The following is a 19,634-nucleotide window of genomic DNA, read 5'->3' as shown; positions in this document are numbered from 1 at the left end:
TCTCGTACTCCAGGCCTGCTTCCGGGGCTTGGCCGATTTCTTGGGACCAGCCTGTCGGGGAAAAGACTGTGGTTTGGGCCTGCCCTGGGCCCTATAAGACCGAAAGGACGATGGTCCTGAACCAGAAGGGACAGCGGCCGACGGGAGACATGCCGATTTGGCTGCCGCCAGTGTGGCTACAATCTTGTCCAGATCTGGACCGAAGAGAACTTCTCCATTAAAGGGCAACGCCTCCAAACCCTTTTTGGAATCAGCGTCCGCCTTCCAGGATCACAACCACAAGGTGCGATGAGCAGCCACCGCTGCTGAAGAAATTCGAGACACCAGGGTACTAATGTCTAAGGCCGCCTCGTTGACATAAGTGGCCAAATCACAGAGATTACCAATCAACTCCGCCTGCTCAGCCGGACTCGATGGACGCCTCCAACGAATCCGCCCAGCGCTCCATAGCTCTGGCAACCCAGCATATGGCCATAGCCGGCCGCGCTGCCCCCCCCCCGCAAGGGAATAAGCGGACTTCAGGCAGATCTCCACCTTGCGGTCCGTAGCATCCTTAAGGGAAGACATGGATGGCATTGGTAATGTGGCACTACGGACAAGACGTGTCACATGAGAATCCACCTGTGGAGGGGATTCCCACTTAGCAAAATAATTATCCGCGAACGGATAAGCCACCGCCAGACGCCTCTGCGGCTGGTATCGCTTGCCAGGTTGTTTCCACGCCTCCTCTAAATGGTCCACCAACTGACCCGAAAGAGGAAAGACTGTGGCGTCACCCTTCACATCCTTAAAAAAGGCATACTTGGATTTAGCCACTGGGGGAACTTCGTCCTCAATCACCAAGGCTGGGCGGACTGCCCGAATAAGTCCAGGAATATACACCTTGGACCTAGTGTCTGCGTCCTTAGTATGGAGAGGTTCCTAATCGTAAGGATCCTGAATCTCCCCATCATCAAACGTCCCTTCGTCATCCTCATAAGGAGCCGACAGAGACGCCACCGGCCGTTCATGTGGCCGCATCACAGACTCTCCTTGCAACACATCCGACAAGTGCTGTACAGAACTCGTCAGGGAGTTCAAGAACCCACGCCGGCTCCTGAGAAACCGGGAGAGGGGAAATAGGGAGACTGCGGGGTACCACCAAGTGTCTTAGGAAACCCTGCATGGGTGACGACACCACTGATTGCTGGGACAAACCCATCTGCGTAAACGCGGGCTGCGGAGCTAACTGGCCCACTAAGGTTGTAAGCACCTGAGCGAAACAAGCCCAGGGCGGCTCCTGTACCGGTGCTGTAACCGTAATAGGCCGCGCCAATGACAAACACTGCCGGCAGAGGCCCTCCGTGCTACCCTCCCCCCCTCCACGTAGTACACTGTGGCCGGAGAGGAAAGTCACTTTCAGACATGATGGTAGAAAAAGTATGTGACCCCTCTCACCAATTGTTTTAAAAAGGCGAGAGACCACCCTGCAGCACCGCACTGCAAGGGCTTTAGCAGAAAGAACAGGGACAGTAGTAAGGCTGACAGTCAGAAATGGAAAGTACAGGCAGCAGCGCTAGCACAGTCACATACAATGCAAAGAAACTCAATTCCTGCACTAACCAGCGCTGATAAATCAACTACACAGACACAGAGTCTGGTAGGACACAGCGCTGCATACACAGACCTGACCACAGCGGAGGAGAGGGGGGGGACCCAGACCACGATGCCTCCGTCCAGACTTCCAGCAGCGTTCACCATGCGTTTTTTGAAGATGGCCGCCGAGGAGCAGAGAGGAGGCTGGCCTGGGGGAGGAGCGCTGCCACAGGGCCAGTCGGCGTGTTGCAGAGAGGGCTGTGTGCAGCGGGGGAGGCGCCGGCTGTGAGACAGGGAAGGCGCGCTCCCCTGGCATGCATTTAACCCCCGGGACGCCGCAGCGCTACCGCACTGCTGCGGTCCGCTGTCCCAGGGGGGTAGTGGAAGCGCAGGTTATATACCTGGCTCCACGCTGCAGCCAGTCCCCAGGGAGCCCCCTGCCTGGGGACTCTGGACCATGTAACAGCGGGGACCCACCGCGGGACCCCGCTGCTTACCTTGCTGTCCCCCTTGATTCCGGCCATGGTCCGGAACATCTGGGGTCACCGCTAGCTGTGACCCCAGATGCTCACCAGCATCCCCGGATCTGTACCGGCATTCTGGTATCGGCGGGAGTGTAGGGAAGACAGCATGGACGTCAGGACTGACTGTCCATGCTGTACTTCCAGATGTGCAGCCACAGCTGCATGCAGAAAACTTCAGGGGCTCTTCTTAGCCCCCACTCCAACAGGTGCACCCGACTCTGGCTGGGCACCAAACTAAACTGAGATGCCTTGGCTCGGGGGCGGGGTATAGGAGTGGGACCCTAGTGCATCCTGGGAGGCTGAAAGCTTAACTCTATGGTACCCGATGACTGACGTCACACCTATACCCCAAGGTATCCCGTGGATACCCTATGGACCCTGAAGTAGAAAACTTAATATTTGCAGTTAACCCTTGAAAACATCCGACATAGCCGCAAATATAGAATGGTAAATGGGCCCCTATGCCGTTGTTTGGATCCCTACCTGGATGAAATGCTTACAGCAATTGACCCATGCGGGTGATAGAACTTTAAACAAGCCAATAAGCAACATTTTAAAGTTATATTACCCACAGGGCAAAATGCTATAACTAGCATTTCATCCATGGACTGGTGACATCTTCACTGTTGACTGCATAACGTGCAAAAGCAATATTCCTTCAAAAACAATATTTTTATGTATTTGTACATCACAAATACTGGAGACACGCTGCTGCTCTCAGGCGTCAGAGCGGGGCACAGTCACACACATTTCTGCTGCTCATCGTAACGAATTGGAGCGTGTGTGCGGTTGGCCATGTGTCTGTATTAGGCCCACCCCCTGCCGGAACACTCCCGCATCCCATGCTGCTGGCCCAACCTCTTACTGCTGGATTTCGGGGTCTCCCAAGTCATGGACCTGCAGCTCCTGGAGCATCGGGTGCGGGTAACCAGCATTGACAAATCCGGGCTGTGGTTCTACACTCACCCGCTCGTCAAGTTGTTGTTCTTACGGAATCGCACCAGGTACTTGTCCGGGAAGGTCTGTGTTGGGGCATTAGAGTCTCCCCCAGGGGGACTGTTCCCAGCACCCCCGTGTCCGCCTGCTTGTTGGGGACAATTACTGGGGCGTCTGCAGGCACATAAGTTCTGTAACAAACTGATTATCTTAGATATAATGCTGTTTTAGTTACTCATTATAGTCGTGTTATATGACACAATGCACAAGCTGTGGACGCTGATGTTACTGGAAAACCTGTCTACTTGAGCATATGTTGCCAGCTAGGTAACTGAAAGTTCAGACTTGGATGGATTTAGCACATGGTTTTATATCACATATCATTGAATAATTCCAGAAAGTCACCCTTTTGTATTACTGTAGAAATGTGTTTCCAGAATACCATTTCAATTCTGTGTCCTATACAGTAGTGGTAAATTGCATCATATGATCACAATAGTTTGCAATTCGGATTCCCCATATTATGATATTTTTGTGACCTGTCAGTAACGCCTTGTGTTCTACCTTAGTGGGAAAAAAGAACATATGTTTATCCTATCTTAAATTGGTTCAATTTTGAACGTGGGTCAAATAAACCCTGTTCCTGTGGGATAATTGCGTTTGATAATATCTGTCTATACTTTATCAATCAGTCTTTTTGCATTACTGTATATTTGCCTTTATTTTTCTGCTTATGAAATGCACCACACTCCCCATATAACTATCGATAACTGGTGGTTTCTTTTTTGACAGCTGCAAGTTTTTTAGCTTGACGGAAACTCCTGAGGATTACACATTGATGCTGGACGAGGAGGGATTCGAAGGTATACCTATATATTAGTATACAAAAGAGGAATGTATATTCTGGCACACATTGGAAAACTGATATGGATAATAAAATCTATTTTTTAAACATCAAGAGCATCTAGTGTCACATGTTTATAACCATAAATGTAATCACAAACTATAAAAACAACTTTTGTTACTTAAAACGGACTCTGTGAGGTCTGTATAGATTAGCAGCTGCTACAGTTACAATTTACCATTTAGGCCCGTATTCAATTGCCGTCAAAAAGCAGTTTTCGGCGAAAAAGATTCACCGGTGACGTCATTTTGCCAGGCGAGAGCTTATCCCCGTATTCAATTCCAAAGACTTTTTTCGTCGGTGCGAAAAGTCTGCGCCTTGTAACCAGCAGAAAAGATTCGCCTCTGAATGCAGGCGAAAAACAGTGCAGAATTGGGGGTTTGGGGTGCAAAGTTGCAGGAACACCCCTGCAGCCTTGGGACAGCCCCCAAAGGTAAACTGCATAAAAAAAAAGTTTAAAAAATACTTTAGATCACCACAAAAAAGTACTATGATTTTGGTGGCAAATAAAAACAAAGTTGGGGGACAAACTTAAAAACTAGCGAAATAGACTCCAGGGGGTCCCCCAAGTATGCCCCAGGTTTTTTTTTTTTATTTCAGGTACTTGTTGAAGGTGCGTTTTTTTTTTTTTTTTTTTTTAAACCTCACTTTAGCGAATTTTAAACATGCTTGCACCCATTTTCATGTACCCCAAATTTGCTGGGACTACTTATTTTTGCCCAAAAAACCTGCTAGATGCTATTCTTCACCACTTGTGCAAAGACGCTAAATAGCAGCTATTGAGAGCATTTAAGCACCACAAATATCTTCAGCAGACCTATTCGGGGGAATCTATAGTGATCCCCAATGTCAGTGCATCTTTTGGGGGGTGTCAGGCTGATTTCCGCAAATCTGGCAGCACTTTCGCCTGTTTGAGTTTCGCCGGGACGCATTTTTGCGTCCTTTGGAATTGAGTAGGGGAAAAGCGGTTGTGCACACGGAAAGTGTTTTCTCCAAAAACACATGATGTAGGTGGAAAGTCCGTCAGGCGAAAAGTCTGGGACTTTTCGCTGGCAATTGAATACAGGCCTTAATTCCCATTCCTACAATACAATACCAGTGTTCAGGTATATACAGTGTGTGTCTCTAGATCAGTATATGAGTTGTGTAGTATGGACATCTGATCTCAAAACTTGTCTATAATTGTGTTTATTCTAGCACCCTGCACCTGTCACAAGCTGTGCAGTTCCTCTTTCCTGCTTGGGGTGTCTCTGTCTGCTCTGGTGCTTCTAACACACTGAGTTGAAACATAGGGATGGCCATCAAAGTTTTCAAAACATCTATGGTTCCCGGCTGATGTTAACTAGTTTTGCCATCGATGTCAGAGAACCAATAGTTTTCTGTCATCGATGGATGAGTGGGAGCTGATGGTTTTATTTTCCAATGGCAGGATGGAGCTTAGCCCCAGTGTCCGCTAAGCCCTGCACCCATTTTTGATTGGCCCGCCTTGCCCACAGCAGAGGTGACCATCGATGGTGTGCAAACCATCAATGGTTCATGTGCCATCGATGGTAATCACAGATGGACCCATCGATGGACACCCCACTGATGGCCCTTTCTAGCTGAGATGCAGACCAGAGTGTGGTAGAAGCACCGGAGCAAAGAATGACACCCCAGTCAAGGAAGGGGAACTGCAAGGTTGTGACAGGTGCAGGGTGCTAGAATGAACACTAATAAACTGAGTATAATTGCACATACTGAATTCTGATTAGGTTACATAACTACAAAATATCTTTATCTGCAAAATCATGGTTTCTAATAGTGTAGTGGATATATAGTAACTGACTTCTCGCTATTGATATAATCACTGATTAAGTAATACATCAGTCAGTGACAACAAATATAAAATAGTCTCTTTATTGATTATTTTGTGTCATTTTGTTTGTTCCCTTTTTTCCTGTTGCATATTAGCTGGAACACTATCCATGTGTCATTTATTATAGTATATAAAGTTGTCCAGAATATACATGGGTTCCCTAACTTCTGCTGCTCTTGCTGACCTCTCCTCGCCCCTGTCAATTAATTCTCTTTAGAGAATGACAATACACAGACAGTAGGAATATGCGGTAGTAAGAGGAGCAGCAGGTGCATGGAAGACATTGGAGACTACTAGATATCCCAAGTGTTGGACCCCAGCTATGTAACCTATGGAGTAGTGTGGATTTTTCTCCCAATAATAAGTTTTCCAGTTTTTGGTGTAATTTTCCTTTAAACATTCAATAATCTGTTACTGCTCCATAGAGTATTACTATGCTCAGTTAGGACCCTAAATCTCAACATACACCTGTAGACCTGGTGCTCATACTAGTTACCTGTGTTATATAACTTTTTTTTTTTGTTGTGTGTGAGAAATGTTATAGGTGTAACTGTGGGACTGTAGCATCTGGGTTATTGATAACATGGCAGACATGGGAACAGGATGCTATTCTTACTCATAGTAACTTTCATGTTCCATATGTGGAATATCATGATACCTTTCAGAAGGTTAGATGGAAACTACTTGTTTAATGGCATCTTCTCAGAGGTGTATGTCATTAATTGTTTATGTAAGCTGTGCTATGAGTTTAAATGTGAACCTATTTGTGACCATGCTTGAGCACCATGCAAATACATGATGTATGGATAGGGAAACGCATAGAAAAGCTGTCCCTGCACCTTCCCACCGTTGCATATGAAATGCTTCTACTGAAAACTGTTTGAGCTTGGCAGGACCGCTTTCCACTGTTGGAGAAATGGAAAGGAAACTGTGTCAGGAAGGAAGGTGGGACGCCCTGCTCTATTATGATGGTTGCAGTGAGCTACTCTTCCTATTGCTCTGCTACTATTACATGTGAGGTTATTGTGCTGACTGTATTTCAGACACTGTAATTACAGCTTATTGTCCTGAGTGCAAATTCTCTGTTCCCTTCAGGGTTCAGTCTTTGTTTTCCCTTTAGCATAGCCTACAAAGGCCCCGGGGATCAGCGATTCTGTGTAATATATCTACCATTGCTGCACTGGGGCTTAGTGATTGTGTGTATTATATGTACCATTGCTGCACTGGGGCTCAGTAACTGTGTGTAATATATATGTACTACTGCTGCACTGGGGCTCAGTGACTGTGCGTAATATATATACCACTGGGGCTCAGTGACTATGTGTAATATATACACCACTGCCGCACTGGGGCTCAGTGACTGTGTGTAATATATATGTACTACTGCTGCACTGGGGCTCGGTGATTGTGTGTATTATATGTACCATTACACCACTGGGGCTCAGTGACTGTTCGTAATATATACACCACTGGTGCTCAGTGACTGTTCGTAATATATACACCACTGGGGCTCAGTGACTGTGCGTAATATATACACCACTGGGGCTCAGTGACTGTTCGTAATATATACACCACTGGGGCTCAGTGACTGTGTGTAATAAAATATATACACCACTGCCGCACTGGGGCTCAGTGATTGTGCATAATATATACACCACTGGGGCTCAGTGACTGGTGTGTAATAAAATATATACACCACTGCCGCACTGGGGCTCAGTGACTGTGTGTAATAAAATATATACTTCACTGCTTTGGACACTTGATGATTAGATGTCTTTGTAACTCTACCATGAACTCTGGGATGTGCCATTATGGAGTCTGTTTGTTTGAAGGCAAAGCCATTTTCTGTCTATACCATATTTTAGGGCAGGGGATTGCGAGGTGCAATGTCATCTTCAAAGTAGAGCGTCCCTAACCAGGCTCTTAAGTGCCAGATAAAGGTGTGAGACTTTGGCCTTTACTTTGCATAGCTCAATACTTGTGATGTTTGCTGTATTTTTTTTAAACTACTAGGAAAATCTCTGTCCTGCTGACCTCGTATTCTCTAATATAGCCACTTTTATCTGCACACAAGTGTCCCAATATGTGCACCCTGCCCTAGAATAAACCAACCAGGTCATTAACAGGCTTAGAAAGTTTGTTACAAGATGTCTGCTTTGTGTACCTGGTTATATGCTATTGTCCGGTATGTTCCTCTCTGAGGGGGCAGATGTACTAAGCATAGGAGAGAGACAAATACCCCTTTCACACTGCCAGCAATGACCCGGGTTATTACACGTGAACATGTAGCAACTCAAGTTACTGTGCTGATGTGAAAGGGCCCAGTTGAAATAACCCGGGTCGAGCGACCAGGCTTTTTCACCCAGGTAACGAGCAGTGTTGAACACGGGTTAAACACTGCTCACGGTGCAACCCGGGTCCCATTCACAGCATAGCAAGAGCCGGCGCTTGGAGATGATCTCGCACGCGATGGTGGTGATTTAATCGACCCGGCAGTAAGCCTTTATCTCTTTCCAAGGCTTAGTACATCTAGCCCTGAGTGTGAGCACCTGGATTTGGCCAAAGTGGAAGTTGATCCTCATGCTTGGTCTGAGTGACTAGATATCAGACTAGAATCTGATTGGCTTGTATGGGTCACATAACTTATTTTGCATGGCTACATGTGCACCAGTTTTTATAAATGCCCCCTTTCTTTGCTTTATGCTGTACATAGTTTGCAGAAGTCACCGATTTTTCCTCTTCACTCTGTCAAATATAAACTATAGAATATTTGGTTATACACCCTGTTAAGTTTTACATTCCATGAAAATATTTGTCCTGTTTCTATTTAGCCATTAACTTTAGATTTGCTATAAATATTATGTCCTTCAAGGAAGACCAGGAACATAATGTTTTTCTATGCAGTGCTCATTGTAGTCTCTTTACTTGAAGGCCAACTGTCTGTCCTCGTCAGTTTTATTAATGCAATATTTTAGCATACTAATGTGAATAAAAAGCTGGTCGTTCTCTTTAGAGCAGCTCCTCCTGTTTAGGAAAGCGCATATTCCAGTTTTTCAAACTTAGGTGCAGGACCTCCATTAAAGTAGCTTGTACTCAGGGGGGGGTCTTTAGAGAGGAGGAGGCTCGTGTGCATCCCCCGACACGGACCCCCTCCTCTCACTCCGCACAGCGCTGGGAGACCTGATGCGGTACTTTGGAGAGGTAAGTAATACAAAGTATGGGTGTGCCGGGCCCCCCTGGATCCAGGGGCCTGTGTGCACCGCACACCCTGCAGCCATTATTGATACGCCCCTGCTTGTACTGTAGTATAGACAAAGTACCTCTTGTAAAGCATAAAGGTTCTGTTATGGAACCCTTGAAATATTCATCTAAAACACAAGTACATCAGATGTGATTTTTGACGTGTAGAGGGCATGATTCAGATTAGTAAGTAAACCCAATGGTTTACACTCTAATCCAATTTTTTGGTGGTCTGCGCATGTGCAGAACTGGTCCTGCGATCTTGCTTGCAGATTCCCCTACCCCCCCAAGCCGCAGCATTATTGACATGCTGCAGGGTTTGGGGGGTGGAGTGGGGGCATGCCTGGGCTGGGTTTCTGGAAATGGGGCAACATCGCCCCCGTTTTCTAGGAGTGCCGAGGTCTGTGTGGGTGGATACAGATTTCCTGGCCTCACAAGCTGCCAGCCTGAGTAAGCTGAATCTTACCCTGACTAGCCGGTGCTGCCACCAGGGTGACCAAAGGTCGTGATGGTGATCTGATGCAGCGACTATGGATGGTGCACTCGAATCGCAATTGCTGTCAGGAGGCATCTACTTCCTATAGACATCTCCTGCAGTATTTAAATATTTGCTGGACGGTATGCACAGGCGCGTCCTTGAGGCTCTGCAATACTATCCACATCTGATTCAGGCCCCCTTCTTATTACAAAGACTATGAACTATTTACGGTCATAATACCAAAGATGCATCTTCTGAAACACAATTCTGCCATCTCCAACAAGCAGTATATACAACGCTTACAGTTAATGGTCCTGATAACTTTCCATACGATTGTGTGTGTGTGTCATACTGTTTCCAATTAGCAAATGCTGACATTATAACACTAATATTAAGTAAGATGTGTGATTAGCATTTTAAAGGCCTGAAACATAATATTGTCACTTCATTTTTCTGCTTTTAATGTGATATTGTGTTTGACAGAGCTTCCAAAGTCTGATTTCCTGCATGTGGCGGAGAACACGTGGAGGGTCCTAAATGTGCTGTCCAATGGCGCACAGACTGGAGGTGTTACAAAGATTGCTAAGTCTGTGATTGCTCCCCTGGCCGAACATAATGTGTCTGTGCTGATGCTCTCTACCTACCAGACTGATTACATTCTGGTAAGAGCCCTCACATTGTACTGCATGCTTCATGGGGTTACTGGAAAGTGCCACTTTAGGGCAATAACAGCCTGGTTCTTGGAGTTTATGCCAGCCATGGGCATTGCATGCTATGGACCAATGCACATATTAAAGAACCACAAAAAGAAAAAATTGAACCCCCAGCAAAGCTAAAATGTGACTTATTTGCAGATCCTGGTAATTGTGTCATGGATACAGATATGATTACTCCGCTCTTTTTGCAGTCACTAAGGAGCGCTGCTACAAAGTGTAATCAATAGGGCACAGTCTGGAAATTCTGTGGAATTTTTGTTTTGTTTTGTTTTTTGTACTTTTGGGCATATTTCAGATTATATGAAATAACCTTCTGCAGAAAGGGTCAGATGTTCTGAATAAAAAGTTCCAGAATTGTGTTTTACGGAAAAAAACACCACCTTGTTGTTATAGTGTATATACATTATTATCTTACAAGATAGTTAAAATTACAAACACCCTTCTACCCAATGTTGTTTTTATTTTAAATGCAAAACAGTGTCCTGCTTGATATAATATAGAGATTTTTTGTTTTCGCATTTCACAGCTTAAATTTTGTAAAAGGCTGAATAGATTAGAATTTGTACCCTTCAAGGTAACTCTTCAATTACTGCCTTTTATAGGTTCTGCCCGTGTTCTCTTGTATAGTACTTGGGAGATATAATTTGCTTATTTTTTTATTCTTTATTCTAAAATGTTCTGCCTTTTTATGCCTGAAAGTGCTGCCTGATTCATAGGCAATGTCCCCAACAATCCCACACACTGCACTACTCAGCAGCCAGCTTCTTCCAGAGCTCAATGTCAAAGAATTTACCCTGCAACCTGACCTGTGCAGTGGCTGAAAGTCCATGCAGGGAATGAGGTGCACGGTGTCTATTGCTGGAAGAAGGCTCACATTTATAAACGGCACCACTGTAGTCAGTCTCTCTCTGCTGGTCATTACATTAAATTAATGGTAATTAGAGTTGGTAATTTCCATCAAAACTCTTACTAATTTTGTGATGTCTGGATCTGTAGTAAACCTGTTAAATAACATGGAAAATCCCTCTAAGTGAAGACTATTACAAGACTGTTTTATAAAGAGAGCTCCATCTTCACAAATTTAATGCTGCAACCTTTTTTTTTTTTTTTCTTTTAAAGAAAAGGTAATTAATTCCTTGCCATTACTTCTGGGTTATGCATAGTGAGGTGTGGAGTCGGACACTAGCTAATTGAAACGGGCTCCCATCCCCTATATAACCCTCCCCCTTCTACCCTAAGCTCAGTCTTATTTTTAGTGCCTTGCAGTAAGGCATTGGCTAGGTCCTAGCTTTTAGTTACGTTTAATTTCTTTATTTTACTGTTTTGTTTGGGCGCTTAGTTCCCGGAAACAGGCGGCAAGCACTAGCAGAGTGGGAGTAGATAGTTAGAGGTTTGTGTGAACCCTGTATCCCACTCTAAAGACGGCCCCTGAGAGAGTCGCCAAACTACATAGTTCCTGGGTCTCTCTCCATACCAGACACACATCTGAGGGGGCCGCTGGCAAAGAGAAGGTAATTAATCTTCTTTGGGTTCCATAGGGTCCACAGGAGCAGGGCCGGCCGGCCCATTACGCCAGGTACGCAGTCGCGTACATCGCCAAGTTGTAAGGGCGGCAGAGTCCCGCCACTGTCCCCCCAAAGATGCCGGAAATTAATTACAATGAGTCACACTGGTTCCTTTTATGCCGCTGCGCAGCCAGCCACAGCCGCTGCCTAAACGGCTGTGGCTTGCTGCACAGCGGCATAAAAGGAACCAGTGTGACTCATTGTAATTCACACTGGTCCACAAGTTGATTAATGACTGGCCGGGGACGGCCGGAGGGAGAGGAGTGGCCAATCTCTTCTCCTCCCCTCAACTCTTCCCCTCCTGAGTGACTCAGCTTACAGGAGTCTTTGCCCGGCTGGAGGGGGAGGAGGGGCCTCGCTCTCTCCTCTCCTTAGTTCCTCCCCTTCAACCCCAGCTTCCTCTCTCTCTGTGCTACTGCTTGGATTCCGGGGATCTGACGTCACAATCTCGTGACCGTCCCCGGTGTTAAGTACTCCAGGGTTAGGAAGAGCCATCCACGCACTGCAGTTCTGGCCCCAGGTAAGTAAATTTAATTACTTTCTATTTGTCATGCATTGTCTGTCACCCTCTCCCTGTTGTCACCCTGTCCCTGTCACCTAGTGCTGTCACCCTCTCCCTGTCGTCACCCTCTCCCTGTCGCCTAATACTGTTACCCTCTCCCTGTCACCTAGTGCTGTCACCCTCTCCCAGTCGTCACCCTCTCCCTGTCACCTAGTGCTGTCACCCTCTCCCTGTCACCTAGTGCTGTCACCCTCTCCCTGTCACCCACTGGCTGTCTACCTCTCTCTGAATACATATCTTAGGGTATAATTGTAGCATAGCACCCTGGTTGGTCCTGCTGTATAGGGACCCTATAACACTTCATACATTTTCATGTAGGGGTCTGTGTGTGTTTTTTTTTTTTTTATGCGGAACCTATGTGTTTGTTTTTTTTCATGCTGTGGCCTATGTATGTTTTTTTTATTTATCACTTGGGGCCTCACACAATGGAGGTTAATGTGTATGTTTTTTTTTTTTCCCTTATTGGGTCAGTATGTAGTCAGGAAGCTTCCCGACTGTGAAATCCCGGCATGGCACTAATGATAGTCATCTAAAATATAGACGCCTATCATTATCCAGTTGCCAAAATCCCAATGCCCGGCATACTGAACGAAGGTGAGCCGGGCGTCGGGGGGCGCCAGCGGAGTTTGACTAGCGATGACGCTGGGTCCGGGACTGCAACCGGAAAACACAGGTAATGTGGTTACCCGCTTGCGGGGATCCACGTGGCAGTCCGTGTCTCCGGCAGTGGAGACCTGCCGGAGGTTGCTGTTGTGGGGAACCAGGAATGACTGCTTCTCCCACTAGACCACCAGGCCATATAAATCTGGCGCTGGGGACAGTGACGGCGGTGATGTAAAAGGCCAGTGTGCCCGGTGGATTGATGCAGTCTAGGGGAGGTAGGCTCTCCCCGGCAGCCTCTCCCCCAGCCCAGACACCGATCCAGAGGCGAGGTTTTCGTGCGTCTGGGTTGCTCCACCGTGCCTCCCTTGTATATGAGATGCCCAGAGTCCACTTTCAAGTGCTCTACTGTGGCTGCGAATCTCAGGAGGTTTGGTTAGTCTCCCTGTATACCTCTACCTCTCCTTTGGTGGCCAGGTTATAAAACTTATAAAAAGTTGTGCTTTTTGTAGTTGACTTAGATCATATTGTAAATATATTGCTTAAATGTATTGTATGTGACTAGTTCTGCTGTTCACATTTACTAGATATTTGTGAAGGTGGTCACATTGCATTGCTACCTTTTTATACTTCTATTTGCTAAGCGTAAAAGGGAAACTAGTTCATGCAGGTTTTATTTATGACTGTCAGTTATAACTATCACTGCTATTGCTCCATTTAACCCTCAATAGAGGTGTGTAAAAGTTAAATTGTACTTCACATTTGCTTGTGAAGACTGAGCTGTCCATTCCCCTCTCTCCTAATTGATTAGAGGTGCTCAGCCGCAATTGAGTGTTTACTGAGGGGAGTCTCTCCTCTCCTCTCTTTCTCCCTTTCACTATCTGGCTGTTAGCATCTGCATGTCTGCAGATGTTACAGGTGAATATGGCATTAGCCGTCTAAGCCTATATATGGACTGCACCATCCTCTCAGTCCACCCTGCTTTCAGATTCTGATATCATCTGAGGAGGCAGAGGATACATAGGCCCAGAGGGAGAAACCTATCTCAGAGAAGAGGGTTGTCATTCATCAGTGGATGTTCCTCTCTAGAAGGGGTGGTTAATTCACTCCTCATTGTACCGGCTCCTAAAAGCCTAATAATCCTGGTTTTCAGACACCAGAAAGTGATTTAGGCTGGACTACCCCAATCTGAACTACTCACTGAGTTTATGGGGGAAGCATGGAACACTCCAGATAATTTGTTCCAGATTCCAAAAAGACTAGCGTCTTTTTACCCTCTCCCATAGGGAGAGTGCATTAGGTGGGAAATCCCCCTCCCTACTGGGGATTATTGTGTGTCACCTTCCTAAAGGGTTACTCCCCAGAAGGTTGTTTGCACAACTCCCCCATCAGATTCTTTCTAGGCCCTTGCCCTCTAGTAGACCATTCATGTCTTGCTCAATTCATGAGTGATCATCCCGGTTCCTTTGGCTAACAAGGAAGGAGTTATTACTCAGATTTCTTTTTGATTCAGAAGCTAAATGGTTCTCATCGCTCTATTCTGAATCGGAAATCTATCAATAAGTTCATCCATGTGCTCAAGTGTGGTATGGAGACACTTCGGTCAATTATGCTGGCAATGGAACCTGGGGATTTCATGGCTCCCTGGACATACAGAATGCATGTCTGCATGTACCTTTGCACTATGCCACCAAAGGTTTCTGAGTTGCTATCCATCAGCAACATTACCATTGCCCTTTGGTCTGTCCACAGCCCCTCGGGTGTTTACCAAAATAATGGCAGTCATGACTGCTCATCTCAGAAGGAGTCTGGATACCGTCATGCTTGGACAACCTCCTGATATTGGCAGTCTACGGAGGTTTTACAACATCCTCTCCAGCTGACCACTGCCTGTCTGCAGGAGCAGGGCTGGATAATCAATTGGAAAAAATCTTCCTTTTTTCCAACATAACAGGTGATACATCTGGGGGTGCTACTGGATTCCCTGGCACAAAGGCTCTTTCTTCCAGTGGACAAAATTTCGGCTCTGCAATTGCGGGTGCGCAAATTGCTCTGCAATCAGAGGGTATCCATTCACTCAGCAATGCAGGTCCTGGGGTCCGTGGTATCCACTTTTGACATTGTGGAATATGCCCAGCTCCATTCCAAACCTCTACAATGACCGATTCTCTCCCGGTAGAACGGACAGTATTATCTAGTGCGGTCCCAGACGATCTTCCTCTCTCGGGAAGTTTGGTTTTCCCTCTCATGGTGACTGCAAACGTCTCATCTGGACAAGGGTTGCCCCTTCTGGATACCAGATGGGGTACTCTTCACCATAGATGCCAGCAATGACAGGTCATCATACTTTTCATAAACATCTTTGTGCAGTATACAAAAGCACTCATTCAAGCACAGGATATCCTAAAGGGCAGGCCTGTCCAAATCCAGTCCGACAACGCGTCCGCAGTAGCCTACCTCAACCATCAGGGAGGCACGCAAAGTCGCACGCAAAGTCTGGCAGCCACGAGGGAAGTTACAAACTTTCTGATCTGGGCAGAATGTCATCTTCTGGCAATATTCATCCCTGGAGTCCTAAACTGGGAAGCAGACTTCCTAAGTCATCAGGACATAGACGCCGGGGAATGGGCTTTTCATCCAGATGTCTTTCAGATCCTAGTGGACAAATGGGGACTACCAGAAGTATACATGATGGTCTCCCGTCACAATCACAAGGTCCTCAGGTACGGATCCAGAACCAGAGACCCATCAGCCGCATTCGTGGATACTCTGGAGGAAATAGGTATGCCAGATTGAAGTCCCATCTAACTTCCAATCTCCCTCCTCCTAAGGTTCATCAGGAAATTCAAGCAAGAGGGCGGCACATGTATAGCTCCTGCTTGGCCCAGACGCAATTGGTTCACCGACTTACGGATCCTGTCAATAGACACTCCGTGGCCTCTTCCTCTAAGGCTGGACCTGTGTGCACAGGGACCCTGCCTGTATCCAGACCTTCCTCGTCTGTCTTTTGACGGCGTGTCTTTGGTTCTCAGGGCTCTACAGACTCCCCCATTTGAACCCCTGAAATCAGTAGGCCTCAAATGGTTGACAGCGAAGACAGCTTTTTTTTCTTGCTATCTCCTCAGCCCGCAGGGTCTCTGATTTGGCTACGCTTTCTTGTCGCACCCCCTTTTTGATTTTTCACCAGGATAGACCATTTCTTTTTACCCCAGGGCGGGTTACCTTCTTTAAAGTAGTATCCCGTTTTCATGTAAAGGAAGAAATTGTGGTTCCAGTCTTCAGACCTGGCTGTAGGTGAAGCTTCTCTGGATGTTGTACGTGCTTTACGTATCAGGACGCGGCGCCGCTGCACGTGCAGGTGTGCCGGGCATAACGTTATCATTCCAGGCAGCAGGTAGACTCCAGAGAATGCTGAAGGCTAGAATTACATCAGGTGTCCTGAGTGAATAGGACTGCGACGGCGTGCCCGGACACGCTTCCCCAGGTATTTTAGTTGCAGCAGCTCATGCGGCTTCAGAGCAACGCAACAGTATAGCTGATGAGAGCAGCTGCGTCTGTTTAGAGGAGTTTCACAGCAGATACAAGGGGGTAGCTGTGTCCTAACAAGATAAGCAGTTAACTAGGATTATTACTTATGGGTATTATTAACCTGGTGATTTTTGGGGCTTATAGTATTGTGATTTATATACAAGCACCTTTTTTACTGCTCTTCTCGGGAATCTAGGCAGTAATATACAGGGATATACTAAGATTTGTTTGTCTTTTGGTTTTTGCAAAGAATAAGGACTTCTAGGAGTCTGGGTTTTATTTGGACTTAAAGAGATGGGTGAATTGGTCTTAATTAGCCTCTACTTGGTTTTTTGCTGTTCAATCGGTGCTATACTTTATATCCATAGGAATTTAAATAGCTATCTGTATTGGTTAGACTTGTCTTGTCTGTCCTTTTCAGTATGGATAAGATAGACAAGGGTTCTAAAAAAACAGGGATCAGTCACTGTTTATACTTGTATAAAATGTGAGAAAAAATTTCCAAAAGGTACAGAGCCAGGGTTGCTCTGTGCTGGTTGTTCACAGGGAGTTTCATTACCTGGAGGTTCGGCTGAACAGCCGGTGATGCCTGATTGGACCAAGTCTATGATTGAGGCCATAGGTGAATTACGTCACTCTCAGGAAAATATGATACCCTGTGCTCAAGCTCCTACTTTGTCTGATCCTTCGGTAGAGCCCAGAATATGGGACGATGTCTCGCTCCGATGGCAATGTCCCTAAATAAAATGGTAACGTCTGCAGGGGCCACAGCTGCTAAGAGATATTCAGGCCATTCCTCAGTGGATTTTCCTAGAGAAGAGTCTTTAGCAACCTCTTCCCACGCAGAAGGGGAATTGGATTATGACTGGGAAGACACTTCACACTGGGAGGATGACTCCCATTCTGATTCAGTTTCTATGATGATGGATGCAGTCAGGGAAATTTTGCAGATACAGGAAACAGCTATTTCAGAGATTAGTTCAGTTTCTTTCTTTAAACCTAAAAAGAAACATATCTGTTTTCCCAGAATGTTCACATTTTGAAGAAATATTAAAAGAAGCCTGGTTAAAAACCTGATTGAAAATTTCATATTTCGAAAAAATTTAAGTGTCTTTATCCCTTTTCGGAAGAGGATACCGTGCTGTGGGAAGTAGACGGTTGCAACGTCATCAAGCAGCTGCCGGGAGCAGATTACAGCAGCCATATATTAGCCGGGATCAGTGCCAACGGGCCCACTAACAGTGAGGGCACTTTACTACTGTACCTCCATGATGATGGCATCGCAAATATGATGAAGTACACTACGAAACTGCAGAGTGCGCTTGGCTCGGGCCAAAACGGGGATTTTCTGAGTTTTGACCGCATCTTTGGCTTAGTACATCCCTCCCTTAGCGATTATTTATTGTTTTCTTTGTCAATACTCTTCAGAGCTTATTGAAGGAAGACCACCAGCAAGTATCATTGTGTCTATGTAGCACTTGACAAGATTTATTTTTATTTTTTTTAAATCAAATTTTTTTATTTACTTGTAAGTGTATATAGCAATATGACACAGAACAATAAAGTCCATTGACAAGGGTATAAAGAATCAAAACACATAAGCATGAAAGTAATTACAAGAAGAAACTAAAACATTTTGAAAGTATAGCACAGTAAAAATGCATGTAAGAGAATCATGGGGGGAATAGAAAGAGAGGGGAGAAAAAACGGAGCCATGGACTGTTAAGAGATGTAAGAGAAGAGACCAGCATAAAATACTCAGAGTATGTAACTTGGCACTTGTATAATGTTTTCTGCTGTGTTATTTACTCCATGCTTTCTCCATGCTACTGATAGTCGCTGAATAATATGGTAGAGGATGGGTCAACAGATTTCCAGTGTGCAGCTATCAAACACTTGGATACATTCAAGATATAGCTCGGGAGGCTCTTTGAGTGGCTGTTGATAAGATAATAGTAGTTTATATAATGCTGAGAAGAGGCCCTTGGAATTGCGACAATTTCGACATAATGATTCCAGCGGGAAACCCTGTTGAGAGAATTATAGAAATGCCCGAGCTGTAGATACTGGAAAAAAAACTATGGAGAAACAATCTGAGCAAAAGGTATAAAAATGGGGGGAACAAGCGTAGGGGCACAATATCTACAGGAAAGAATATTATGTAGAATCCATTCACTAAAAGCCTTGCGATTTAAGCCTGCTGGAAAAGCTTGTTCCACAGAGGGATTAGTAAGGGGTGAGAAGATCGTAGATTGAATCTACGAGAACAAAAGTACCAAGCAGACAGTAAAATTTAATATTGGGGAATGACTTTGCACAGGAGGACCGACTTGAAGATGGGGATCATAATAAGCTATACAGGGAGTAAACCTGAAGGATCTCCTCCTCAATGGTTGTCCACATTCTATGGTGCAGTGGGGAGTGCCCAAATATGCATTGTGCTAAATGTGTGGCATGTCCACATCCCCTCAGAATGTCCTTTTTGAGCAACCTAATTTCCGCACAGAACTTATCAGCCCAGATAAAGACCATAAGAGTCAGTTGAAGGTTCTTTAAGATTTTCAGTGGAATAGTAATTGCCAGAGATAGCTGCAGTTCAGCCAAACCAGGTAGTAATCAACTTTTTCTGTGAGGTCAGATCAGTGAATCGCTAATTAAACCAGGAAAATAGGCAGCAATTATAATTGACTGTATAGTCTTAAGTGCTGTATATCCCTAAATACTTCATTTTATGAAAATTTGCTAAATGACCCAAACTCTGCTAAGAGGTTTGGAAGGGTGATGTGTGGTTTAGTGATCATCAAGCTCACATCATCAGCATAGAGGGCCAGATTGTGTTCCCAGGGCCCGACAGACACACCAGGCTGCCAAAGGTTCCATAAGCAGAGCAGTTAACAGAACCAATAAAGAGCAGTAAGTCCCCTATGGAAAGTACCTGTAATCTCCATGCTTAATCTCCGAGCAGTAAGTAATCTCCGAGCAGTAAGTCCCTACGGAAAGTACCTGTAATCTCATTTACTCCATGCTTTCTCCATGCTACTGATTGTCGCTGAATAATATGGTAGAGGATGGGTCAATAGATTTCCAGTGTGCAGCTGGAAATTTAATATTTGCTCACCAGAGTCTGCTAAATAAAGGGCTAGGCCACCCT

The 19,634-nt window shown here is 45.6% G+C and overlaps 1 protein-coding gene across 1 annotated transcript in view; it reads left to right on the top strand.

Moving 5' to 3' along the window:
- The first annotated feature begins 2,894 nt into the window (after positions 1-2,894).
- The window catches only part of CASTOR1 (cytosolic arginine sensor for mTORC1 subunit 1), an 89,878-nt gene continuing 73,138 nt past the window's right edge, over positions 2,895-19,634 (top strand). The window contains 3 exon segments of the mRNA XM_088443480.1: positions 2,895-3,103; positions 3,828-3,898; positions 9,996-10,174. Of these exon segments, the coding sequence (XP_088299606.1) occupies positions 2,991-3,103; positions 3,828-3,898; positions 9,996-10,174 (363 nt within the window). The 5' untranslated portion in view covers positions 2,895-2,990.

Source organism: Taudactylus pleione, unplaced genomic scaffold, assembly GCF_031769625.1.
Source record: "Taudactylus pleione unplaced genomic scaffold, aTauple2 ptg000330l, whole genome shotgun sequence".
NCBI lineage: Eukaryota > Metazoa > Chordata > Amphibia > Anura > Myobatrachidae > Taudactylus > Taudactylus pleione.
Note: the sequence above shows the minus strand (reverse complement) of the source record. Positions and strands in the feature narration are given on the sequence as shown.